The sequence below is a fragment of the Olea europaea genome, chromosome 15 (genome assembly GCF_002742605.1).
Source record: "Olea europaea var. sylvestris chromosome 15, O_europaea_v1, whole genome shotgun sequence".
NCBI classification, from domain to species: Eukaryota; Viridiplantae; Streptophyta; class Magnoliopsida; order Lamiales; family Oleaceae; genus Olea; species Olea europaea.
This window is the reverse complement of record NC_036251.1, coordinates 3,399,039-3,411,481: the sequence shown is the minus strand read 5'-3', so window position 1 is coordinate 3,411,481 and position 12,443 is coordinate 3,399,039. Positions and strand designations below refer to the sequence as shown.

General features: G+C 34.0%; 1 protein-coding gene across 1 annotated transcript; it reads right to left on the bottom strand.

Moving 5' to 3' along the window:
• Positions 1–1,120: 1,120 nt before the first annotated feature.
• LOC111409849 (shaggy-related protein kinase NtK-1-like) lies at positions 1,121–11,841 on the bottom strand. The gene is made up of 13 exons (XM_023039932.1): positions 11,692–11,841; positions 5,609–5,766; positions 5,395–5,487; positions 4,881–4,940; positions 4,491–4,763; positions 3,916–3,990; positions 2,965–3,021; positions 2,742–2,882; positions 2,605–2,655; positions 2,080–2,175; positions 1,902–1,985; positions 1,518–1,620; positions 1,121–1,427 (listed from the first exon to the last, which is right to left on the bottom strand). Exons 2-13 carry the CDS (start codon positions 5,720–5,722, stop codon positions 1,345–1,347), a joined length of 1,230 nt encoding a protein of 409 aa, XP_022895700.1. The 5' UTR covers positions 5,723–5,766; positions 11,692–11,841; the 3' UTR covers positions 1,121–1,344.
• Between the last annotated feature and the right edge of the window lie 602 nt (positions 11,842–12,443).

Sequence of the window (12,443 nt, the reverse complement as noted above, 5' to 3'; positions counted from 1 at the left end):
TTTGTACTATAATTACATTTGTTTAATATTTACAAAGTTACATTAATTTAACTAATGACAAGTTTAATCTTAACTCTTATAAAATAACGTAATCTAATCTTATGTTTCTTTTGCGTTTCTTTTTACTGATTTCTTCATAGGTTTGATTGTTAAAATCACTTGAAAAGGAAGATAAAAAGGAAGATAGCAAGCTCACAATGATTAAGAGAGTCGTTGTCGAGTTTCAATTTGATTTCGCCAAAACGGTATAAACGGAACTACAATAAAATAACAGATTTAGGTAAAACTTAGGTCAATTTGTTTAAGTTGAGTTTGGACTGAAAATTAAAAATAAGAAAATCATATTTTTGGGTTTTAGCTAAATTAACTAGTTAACAAATTTATTTAGAAAAAAAAATAAAATAATTTGGCTTATTTAAAATAAATAAATTTAAAAAATAATGAAGATTCAATTTTTCGATTCTTTATTTAGAATAGAGTACCAAACCAAACCCGTCAGTTCTTGATTCAAATATCATTTCGAGTATTTAACTTAAGAAGAATTGCTCGATTCGATTCAGTTTGGATCGGATCCAATTCGGCCCATTCACTTCCGGAGTTTTGTTCAATCCTAATCCTCAGTCTGTTCCTGTTTGCAAATCGCAACCAAACCAAACCCAACTTGATTGTTCCCACTCCTGGACTAAATTGCTTCTTTTTTTCTTTTTTTTTTTGGGGTACTACTCATTGGCAATCTAACCAGCTCCCCAAAATCCATGAAAAGAGCACACACATACAAGCAAATTCTGGTGTCCTGAAGTTGCTCGTACCATTAATCGTTGTAAATTGTCACACTCCCTCAACAGCATTTGTAAAAAGTTCCCTCTTTGCACACTTGTCTTCCAAATTTTCCAACGTTCATATGAAATGGTTCTTACAGGTTTGCGCTTCTGCCCCATATTAGCACTAATGAGGCTATATATATAGAAATGGAAGTAGCTCTTTTCAACACTTAAATTTCAATTATTAGTAGCTCGAGATTTTACACTTCTTACATTGTGTTCTATACTAGTTGTGTCGGATGATAAATCACCATCTCAAGCTTATCATAAATAAGTACAGAGGCTCAAAGATGAACGCATGAGCAAGAAAAAGGAGAATGTGAACCTTAAACAAGAAATTACTTGAAATCCCAACATCTTTGTTTATAAAAAGAGCCATCCTTACCCACATAATGTTACAATTTGATGGCGGACAGGGGCATGATGAACATAAACACAAGGTGGAAAAGAGAAACAAACAGACTTGCAAAAGACACATGATGTCAATATGGAAAACACTGGTTCGTCTCCTACCAAAGAGAGATCATAATCCAATGGAAGGACGCTGCTTTCTGGCATGCTCGGGAATCAACTTCACCAGGGTCTCTGCTGGCACACCCTTCAACTCTGAATACAAGATCATGCGAATTTTAACTAGGTATAATGTTAAACAGGAAAAAGAAAATGTCGGGCTAGTTGTATTCAAGAACTTCATACCAAGAGGCTTAAAATTGAAAAGTGGAGGAAGAAAACGTCCATTTGGCAGACGGGTATTTCGCTCACGTAGCTCATCAAAGAAGGGGTGGGTCAAAGCGTCCAACTGCATCAAAATAGAGTCAATTTCCAAAGTACGCCCAGAATAGATAACTCGCAGAGTATTGCAGAATCATGAAAGACCCTACAAGCCTCTATTAAAAACCAGCACCAACGAATTGAGAAATGTGAGTGAAAAAGCTTCAATTCTGGCTTTAATCCATTTTCAGTAATGAAAACAACCTAATATGAAAAATAATGAAACAACTAAGGCAAGGTAGACAAATTAAACCCTCCCCCAGCCAACAAAAAAAGCAAGAAAAAGAAAGAAGATATTCAAAAACTTACAGCTGAGCAACGTAAATTAGGAGAGTATTGTAGCAGTCTTGAAACAAGATCAACAGCTTCTGGAGGCATGCGTTTGTAGAATATCTGATGCAGAACAAAGACATAAATGATAGTGAAACTAAAATAAATAAATAAACAAGTTGAGAAAATGAGCATAAACACATTAGGTAACAAATACCTTGTGCCACGGATGAGCTTTAATTTGTGGGAATTTATACTCTGTATAGTTAGGATTCATGCATTTTATTTCCTCCCTGGTTGGAGTACCCAAAACCTGAAAGAGAGCCAAATTGTTATCGAGCCATAGGAAGCATATGAGGAACAATAGCAACTTCAAAAAAAAAGCATTCTTTTAATCGAAATTTACAATAACAACTTCCAATACTTGAACTAATTCAGACTCTATCCAGAAATGGCATTAAAGTAAGATTAATCATATAATCTTGTCACACTCTTTGAGATGTAAACGTCATTAAGACAAACCAACCCACTGCCTACAGGTCCCACAAAACCACCACCACCACCAGTCTGGAAAAACACACGCAAAGGAAACCAAAATCCCAAGAAAAATTACATGGTAAAAATCCAAATAACTAAGAGATACTGCAAAAGTGTGCACGTTCATTTAAAAGTGTCTGTGCATGCGTGCGTGTGTGAGAGAGAGAGAGAGAGAGAGAGAGAGAGAGAGAGAGAGAGAGAGAACCTTAATAATCTCAACAAGTTGGTCCACGCCACTCTCACCAGGAAACAAAGGCTGAAAAAACAAAGGCCAACTGTGCCATTTAAGAGAACTTTGCTTCCAGCAGTGCAAACTTGTGCAAAAAGAAATAAGCCAACTACCTGCCCAAGAAGAAGCTCAGCCAGCACACAGCCAGCAGACCAAATGTCAATAGCTGTAGTATACTCAGTCGCTCCAAAAATAAGCTCGGGTGCTCTATAATACCTAGAGCAGATGTAAGATATATTTGGCTCCCCCTTAACCTATCAAAAATCATGAAATTAAGTAATAAAGCATGCCAATTTCATAAAAGTCGTTCCATCTTTATGATAGCATCCTACATACCAAAACTTTGGCACTCCCAAAATCACATAATTTAATCTGGTGGGTATGTGGATTGACCTGCAAAAGGTCACAAGTATTAGCTTGAAAAAGTGATTTCTATGGGACAAGCAAGTTGAAAGGGACAACGAAAGGGAAAATCTGAAGGCAGATAAATACACTTGTGAAACATGTCAATCTTCCAAATCAAAGCACTCATAACATCGATATGTCTACCAACAAAAGATTTGATTTCTTATAACAGTGGTCGGTCTGCCAATAAAAGGGTTGATTTCCTAGGACATTTTGGAAAGGTAGCTCTATGTCAAATAAAATGACAAAAATTGATTGATAAAGCAGACCCCAAGTTTATTATGAATAAGGCTTAGCCTCTTCTTGTAGTGTGTGTGTCCAAAATGGCATGAATGAAGTGTATAGCCGTGACCCCAAGTTATACTTCTTTCTGAAAGGCGTTGGCTACTTAGTGCTTAGAATAACTGAATTTCCAATTAAAATCTCTGATTGGAATTTATAAAAACAATTCCGACCTTGCCAACCTAAGACCTCATATTCCAGTTTCCAGCAAGAAATAGAAAACGCTAATGATGCTCATTTTTGACAAGTAGAATTAATTTACATTACGTGTGTTTGATGAAAATTCAAACGTAAGAAGAAAGAAAAGGGGGTATGAAAGTACACTTGATTTATCTTTTCTACTGACCTAGAGCAACCAAAAGGAAGTTCTACAGCTTGATGACTTTTTTTTTTTTTTTTAATAATCGTGGGTGTCCAGGCCAGCTTACGCGTACCTCAACTAATCCTATAGGGCCATGAAGTTTATAGACGAGTACTCACCTCAGTGGTCTTGAGGGGACTAATTTTTTTATGTCAAACATAACTAATGTTCCTAATTTTCTTCAACTTCTATCCAAGAAGTACAGCATAGAATCAAAAGCAAAATAGCATGGAATGTACCAGTAAATTTTGAGGCTTGATATCCCGGTGACACACTCCAATAGCATGGTGGTTATAAGACAATGCTCTGAATATCTGCCAAATAGCAGTATAGTTAATAAATATTTGTACAAAACTCAGGTAGATTCCATCTGTTTATACATCAAGAAAACACAGGCAGAAAAGTAAAATGTCTGGTGTTCCCAAAATAAGCGATATATAAACATAAAACCAGCATTCAGCAAACAAAATATCAAAGTTAGCGCACATATAACATAATTGAAGTTGAATTTGTATACCAGAAATTCATCGTGCATAAAACCCATCAACATTAATATGTAAAAACTGCAAAGAAAATTCTAAGAGATTTGAAGTACAAGAATCAATCATATCAATGTAGAAAGCAAGTTCCATTAAACATAAACAAAATTCAGAATAGGGGGCTCCACTTAAGGCCAATTTAATCAAGACTTAAAATAGAAGTTTCCAACAGAAGAAAGAGGCTAGATTTGGCATCCACACCGAGTTATCAAGAATCTGAACGGTACACACACCATGCATTAAACCGAGCTGTGCATTAGAGGATAACAAATTACCTGGTAAGTATATAGCTTGACATATATCAGCGGTATCCTCTGGTTCAACTTATTATAGTGCTTGACAACACGATGAAGAGTTTCTGGGACATACTCGAGTACCAGATTAAGATATAGTTCATCCTTTTCAGTTGTAGAGAAGAAGCAGTGCTTCAAGGACACAACATTTGGGTGGTCAAGGAGATGCATGGTTTGCATCTCACGGTTTTTGTATTTCTTGTCTTGAAGAACCTTCTTTATGGCCACTGTTTCTCCTGTTTCTAAGCATTTCGCCTAAAAAATCAGTGAAAAACAGCAAAGAGTGATACTTATGATTGTCACCAAAGAGAATAAATGGGAGAAATTAAGCAGTACCAAGGAATTCCAGTCATAAACAAAGTAAGATTTTACCTGAAACACTACTCCAAATGATCCGTGCCCGACGACACGTTCAGCCATGTAACTAATGGTCTGGAAACAACAAAAGAAGATAAAACATGTAACTAATGGTCTGGAAACAACAAAAGAAGATAAAAAAACAAGGAAAAAATAAATGCAACTGTAAAACATTAAGGAAGATACAGTAGGATAGGAATTAGAAATAGGAAGGTCTCAAAGAATACACGTATATGACATTAAAATACCTCAACAAACCGATATATAACCCAAATATTTATGATAACACTCCTAAAAGAGGATTTTCATGAGTGGAAACTCTTCTTATTGGATTATCAAGATAGTTCCCTAAAATTAAACTTTTATCAATGGAGAAAAGTTGTCGAAAATCTTTAAAAGCATGTATAATAGTAATCATGAATCGTTTACTAGCATTGCCAAAATTAGGAAAATATAAGGTATTGTTTCCTGGATACAAAATGCACATAAACTTGTGCTAGAAATGATAACACATGCTATGGCACATCACCTGCTTTGGCTGGCCATTTCGACCACCAATTGTAGTCACAATTATGTGGCCTGCCTCAGTCCCATTACCATCCACAACTGTTGCTTCCATTTCCTATAAACGAAATCAGAACCCTCATAAAACAAGGCAAAACCATTCTCCTGACTGAGTAATTCTTATTAGGACAGCATCAGACAGAAAAATACAAGTATCTTTTACATCATGAACAAAATACCTTGTCATCCCGGATTGTCATGTCATTCATCTCTTCAGGCAACCTATCAACCCCCACAGCATGGCTGCTTGATTCCCTTAAGCCAGAAGTAGGCGCTATGCCCACCGAACCCATTTGATAAAGTCTTGTTGCTTGTATTACCTCAATAAGGCATTCACCTGCTAAAACCACACCATAATGTAAACTGCTCTGAACTACATCTGCATTTATACTAAAAAATTTCTATCCCGATACGTTACATCCCTCTTTAATTGAAATGCAACCGTTTTGACAAGTTATATAAAGTAAGTGACATTATTTCATGGAAACGCATTGACCAAATATGTCGAGGAGTCAAAGGTTACACAAATTTGATACGCAACGGCAAAATCAAAAACATAATTACATGAAACTCACAAGACCACTTTACTGGCACTTCTTAAACTAGGCGAAGGGTCAATACGACAATTACTCTGCCTTGGCAATAAAAGATTAAACAGATGGAAGAACAGCTATATGTATAAGCAAAATTATTTTCATTTTAATAAATAGAAAATTTACGACTTCAACTTTTTATTCAGAAGTCACATAAAGCAAGCCCGGCAAATCAAGCAAGCTGCATGACACAACAATAACAAAAAGACTCAAACATTACCTAATCTAAATTAAATTTGGAGATTGAAAAATGAGAAAAAAAAAAAATGAGAACAAAGCCTCTTTACTGTCAGCTAAATCCACAGGAGGCGTAGAAATATGATATCCACTCTTGGAAAAGTTATAACAAAGACAGATATTGGCGTTCAGTTGTGTACCTTTATCCCTACAGCCACATAAAAGTAACTCGTAACTAGTTCGACTATTGTGTTCCTTATAATATAAACTAAAATAATCAACAAAAAACTTTCAATCAGCATCAGATAATGCATTCAAAATTATGACAATATGAACCATAAAGTCAAAAGATGAAAAACAGATGGGCGTACAGATATTTATCTAGAAACATTACAAAACATAGAACAAAATGAAGACAGATTTAAGATCATAAGAATCCAAACAGAAAACTAAGGACATCAAGAAAGCTGACACAAGAAGGCCACTTTAAGCCATTGCTCAATACATTGAAAAGAGGCCTTGCCTCTCAAATTTTGTCAGATAAGATTAACAATCCACAATATAAACAACTTATAGATTCTGTATGTGGTATCAATTTATCTTGAATCTATTGTGACATATAAATAAAGCAATCCAATCTCTATATAATGGACTGCATAAGATAAGAAATAAAAATATACACCCAAAACTGAGGGTATTATCAATTTGGTATAAGTTAAGGGGCTTGCGACTCAAGTGGTGGGACATGTCTTGCATAGACTTAGAGGAACTTCCACTTACAAGAGTGATCGTATAGGGGTAGAAAATTTTAGAAGCGGGACAGGTGAACCAAAATTAATATGGTCAATTGTGATTGTGAAGGGCGTAGTTGCATTGGATTTTTCAGTAGAGCAATTAACTAAAAAAATAGCAAATAAATGATTCATGCAGCCGACTTCAAGTTTATTGAGAATAATGATTAGTTAGTTGGTGTCGTCGTTTTAATTCCTACAATATCATATAGAGAAAAGAGTGTTGATGCACCCAATTTTAAAATGGTTCCACCAAATACCAAGGCCTTCTACCTTCATGGGGGAAGGCATTAGTCACCGACTCACAAGGCATTTTTAAAGCATAAGCCTCAAAACAAATTAATAAAACAATTCAAAAGACAATGATCATGATAAAACACAAATTGAAAATTTCCAATAAAACTAATTAACAAAGTTAAAAATCATTCTTGCAAACAAGTATAAATAAATCAATAAAATTGCAAATAATTTTTTCTTAAATTTGCAATCACATAACATTACTAGAAGTAGAAATGACATAGAAGACTACCTTAGCATCACTATTTATAGGATCTTTAAGAGATTTATCAACATTTTTAATCCCCTATCATTTTCCTCACCACTGTCACTTTATTCTCATTCTATAACCATCCTCCACTTAAAATCTTTCCTTTCCCTGTTCTTTGGCAACATCAGATCAATTTGTATTATCTATAGTTTGTTGCCAATAAATACTTCTATGGCGAATTTTTATTTTATTGAGATAGATTTCTGAAAATTTTACAGCATCAAGTTAAATATGCTAAGTTTGCAATGTTAATAAGATAATAATCAGAGTCTTACTTATTGCAGCCCAATGATAAAGAGTTATCAAGTGTCCCGCCCATAAACTTTCAACATTTCATATCTTTATATGTTCCCATTAATATGGCTCAAGCATATTTTCCATGAACAACTATAGCTCCCTGACTCTGACTTATTTGCATGATGGATCATAGAACAGCTAAAGGTGTAAACCTTCTGTTGATATTGTAAACACAAAATAATTCTGAATAAAATAACATTAATTTCCAAACATGACAAAAGGAAATAACCTAGATTGTCTCAGGTAACAACACTATAAACTTCAAGAGCTGGTTAGGTGCAACTTCATTTACTAACCTAACTTGATCTAAAGGTACTGACTTGATCACTGACCCTCTGTGTTAGCGTCATCTTCTGGTACATGCAAATCAGCTGAAGTATAGGTGAAATTTATGGCATGAACTAGACAGCTAGGTAAGAGTTTTCGTATGTATAATGTTTAGTGATAATGTATGGTGTCAATTAAGTATATAAATTATGTTCAAGATTATACGGAAACTTATTTTCCATATGGGCCACCTTTTAGTTGCAATATGATACTGCGAGAGCCACACTGGCTGCAACACGATTGAGATTAATAGCTATCATCATTTAAGATACACTACGGCCAAGTTAGCTCACACGATTAAAATATGTATGTTGTGGAAGTTCTCTCAAATGATCTTTAAATCGGTGATTTCCGGACTCAGTCCAACGTACCTTTATCTACCAACAACTAATCCAATCGGCTCCAAACCACAACCGATCTAATTCAACTTGATTGCTATTCAATCTCACCCATGTGGCACAAGAAAAGATGATGATTTGTAGCCACAAAGGCTAGGAAAAGACACCACAAAGGTATACTATGAAGGAACCACCAATTGTACACGGTAAACAAGCGTTTTGGACATTTCTAGAGGCCAATTTTTGACACACAAAGGGTGCAGCCAGGATTCCACTTTTTTTCACACAAAACCTCACGAAACATCACAAAAAAGTGGCTAGGGTTATATATATATATACACACACACTCTAGGGTTAGGCTTTAAGTTGGACCTTTAAGAGGTTTAAACGGGTCAAGATTCAAACCATCCAAGATGGAATATAATTGGGGCCGGTGTAGTTCATGGACTTGGTTGTTGAACTTATTTCATTCATCAACCTATGCCTATGAAATAATATTAACCCACGTTAACATCATAATCCGGAATTTATTGGGTATCAAAAACCCAACAATGTAACTCTCAGGCTCCATCGTTTACGGGTGATAAGGACAACAATCAACAGGACGATAAACCAAAAATTATATAACACTCTGACAATAACATGAACTGCACGCTGAGAGTGGCAATAGCTTGTGTCCTTTCTAAATATAGAGATCTCCAATTTAATATTGTGAATTATATTTAAAGTGATAATTAAGGTAATTTCCCAACAAACACCGCTCTTTCTTGCCAGTAAGTGATTCAAACGTCTATACCACTCATTTTGGGTAGAACAAGAATATATATTGTCCAAAATAGTCCATAAATTTTTCATTTTGGTTTATAAGATTTTCAAACTTCGGTGCAAATTCGGTTTCACCTCGGTTCATTATTTGATTGTTTCCTTCACTACTTTGATTCAATTTTAGGTTTAAATATGTTATAAATGACATTGAAAAGATTTTTGAATCATCAATTAACAGAATTCGAGTCTTAGAGTATGTTCGGATTAATGTTTCTAGGTGTTTATAAACACTTTGATCAAAAAATACTTTTGAATAAACCACTTTTTATCCACACATTTCATAGGACCTACAAGTACTATTCTTTTTTCCACCACTCATTTAACCATGTAGAACACCTTGACAGACATGCCCTTAATTTAAAGCTCCTAAATTTCAATCTATTTGAATAATATTTTGCTATCTACATTGGTTCTAATTTGTCCTAATCCAGAACCTATTTTTGGTATTCTGTAAATAATGATGAAAGCTCTCATTTATGTCTCAACATCTTAAAATCAATTTCATGATTCATGGTCAAATAGTTGGCCAACTTTATGTCCAAATTTTGCATACTTGCCAACTTTTTGGTCCAAAATAAAATGAAACTATTCCATCAAATTTCTGAAACTAGATAACTGTTAAAAGTTCAAGCACAAACACAGTGAGTTTAGGTGGAGAAACTACCCTTAATTTGTAGTAAAATCTTGTAGATAGGGGTTCAAATGTTCAATCTTTTTGCAAAAGAGTTAAAAATAATATTAGGCATGTTATTTTAAGGTCTTATGAGACATCTCATTCATCTCTCACTCTCATGTGATTCATGTAGCAAATGAAAAGTCTACAAGGCCTCTACATATTGCTTCTTCTAGAGCTTCCTTATGTAAAGTGGGTTCATTTTTGTAGTTGCTTTAACATGTCAACTCACACAAGCATAGAATTGTTAACAAAATGTTCTTGTGAGTATTTTTTAATAGATGTGGTGCATTTCCTAGAATTAAGGTAGTTTACGTATAACGTATTTATCGTGTTTATATTTTATTTTTGAAATTTTACAAAAAATTTCTTGAGATTTAGCAACGTATTATCCATAAAATAATGTTTCTTGTGTCCTTTGACACCACCAGACTCTTAGGTACTCCAGTTCTTACATTGTTTTAGATTACATATGATTCTTTTGCACTTTTCCGTGTATTTTATGTAAAAATCAAGAAATTTCATAAAAAAATATGATTATTCCGTAAAATCGCCAAAATTTTAGAAAAGCGCAAGAAGTTATACTAATCATAATAATTATTTTGATTAAATAAAGGTGCATTGCAACAGTTACTATATTAACCAAAAATAAAATCTTTGTTTGGACCAAATTTGATCTTCATGACTTCAATTAGTTTAGTTAAATCCTGGACAAAACTTAGTTGGATTCCAAATTGAAAGTCAAATCTCTTGTATTCCAGATGGAAAGGGCTGTTAGGACAACATACAGGAGCATAACAACATCAATTTTCAGAAAGTGTCTAGTTCTATAGACACTAACAACGCTACACAGATTCTTCTCTTTCAGTCAACTTGCTTTTAGTTCAGCAATTTTTGAGCCATTATAAAATCAACTTAATTTTCAGTCGACGAAAAAATCTTGATCCTATGAATGACCTACCCGTCCCAGAATTAGCTTCAACAGCCCCATAATCATGTTTCTTTTAATCCAAGACATCAAAATTTTCATTCAACTTTGTGATTCCCATAAATAAATCATTTATTCTTATACCCTTAAATGACAGATACAGCAAAACCCTTTCAACTTGTGCAGCATTTATGAAATTGGACAGAAATTTTTTTTCTGCTTCAGAATTCCTAATACAGAAGCTTATTAATTTGGTAATTGTAAATTTATCGTACACGGTTCAACAGAACCAATGTACCAAATTAAATAGAAAAATCTCAATTCTATCATTAAACTTCCATTGTATCGCCAATTCCAAAAATAACATTACTAAGGATAATGAAAAATTGAAAACAAAAATCCATAAAGAGATGACATGTTTAAGGGAAATAAAGATTTACATTATACAGCCAACATAAAGAGGAAAAAACTAGACAATTTTAAATAATTATAAACTCACATATTTCCAAATATATGCGGTATCATAGACAAAATAAAAGGAAAACAATCTTCTCTTTCTAATCAAAATATTGAGTTCTAAAAACACAAAACAAGTAAAGGACACCAAATTTTATCCAAAAATCTACAGATCCACGTCAACAAAACTTCCCAAACACAGCCTTAATAAATCTAAACAATAAATGCAACGTTCCAATATCAAGAACAAAATCAAATTTCCAGATTAATTAGCAAAAAGAAAATAAAAGCAATACGAGCGAAAACGTACCGATGGAATCTGAAAATTCAGGAGGAGGTGGAGCAGACTCCGTTGATCATCGGTGACTAACTCTGACAATTAATTTGCATCTTATGACCATCACCCGAAAGAAGCAATGTAGACAAAGAGAGAAAGAGAGAGAGAGGTGATTTTATTTTTCTATTTATAATTTTAATTTTTTTGAGGTTTTTATTGGTTAATTATTTTTAGTGATGTGACATACAATAATGGGTGCTGTGCTGACGACGGTCAAACCTCAGGGCTCAGACCAATATATTTCTGTAATTTTTATTTTTCTTATCTTTTTGGTTTTTATTTTTATTTGTTGAATAATGTTAAATGTAGGTTCTCCTTGACACCTTCTCTAACATCTTTTCTGCGTGGAAGAAATCTGGACAGTAGTGTAATGATTGTGGAGGTTCGATTCCTGAGATATGAAATTAGACTCCTTGTAGAGACAGTGTACAGACAGCTCTTGTTTCCTGGCTTGTTGTGACACTTCCTGGGATTTTCCTCCCTTACAAAACTCTAGGAGTGAGATGGTGGGGGTCCTCAAAGTTGGGGTTCAACCTTTTTTTAAGAAATCTGGACAGTAATGTAATGATTGTGGTCAAAATCAATGGTGTAGATGTAATAACACGGTGAAGTGTAAAAATATATGAATAGTTGTATATATTTTAGAACTCGTACTATTTAACCTATGTTTGAGCAGTATTTTTTACGATTATTAGTAAAAATGATCTTTTTGAAAATGTATTCTT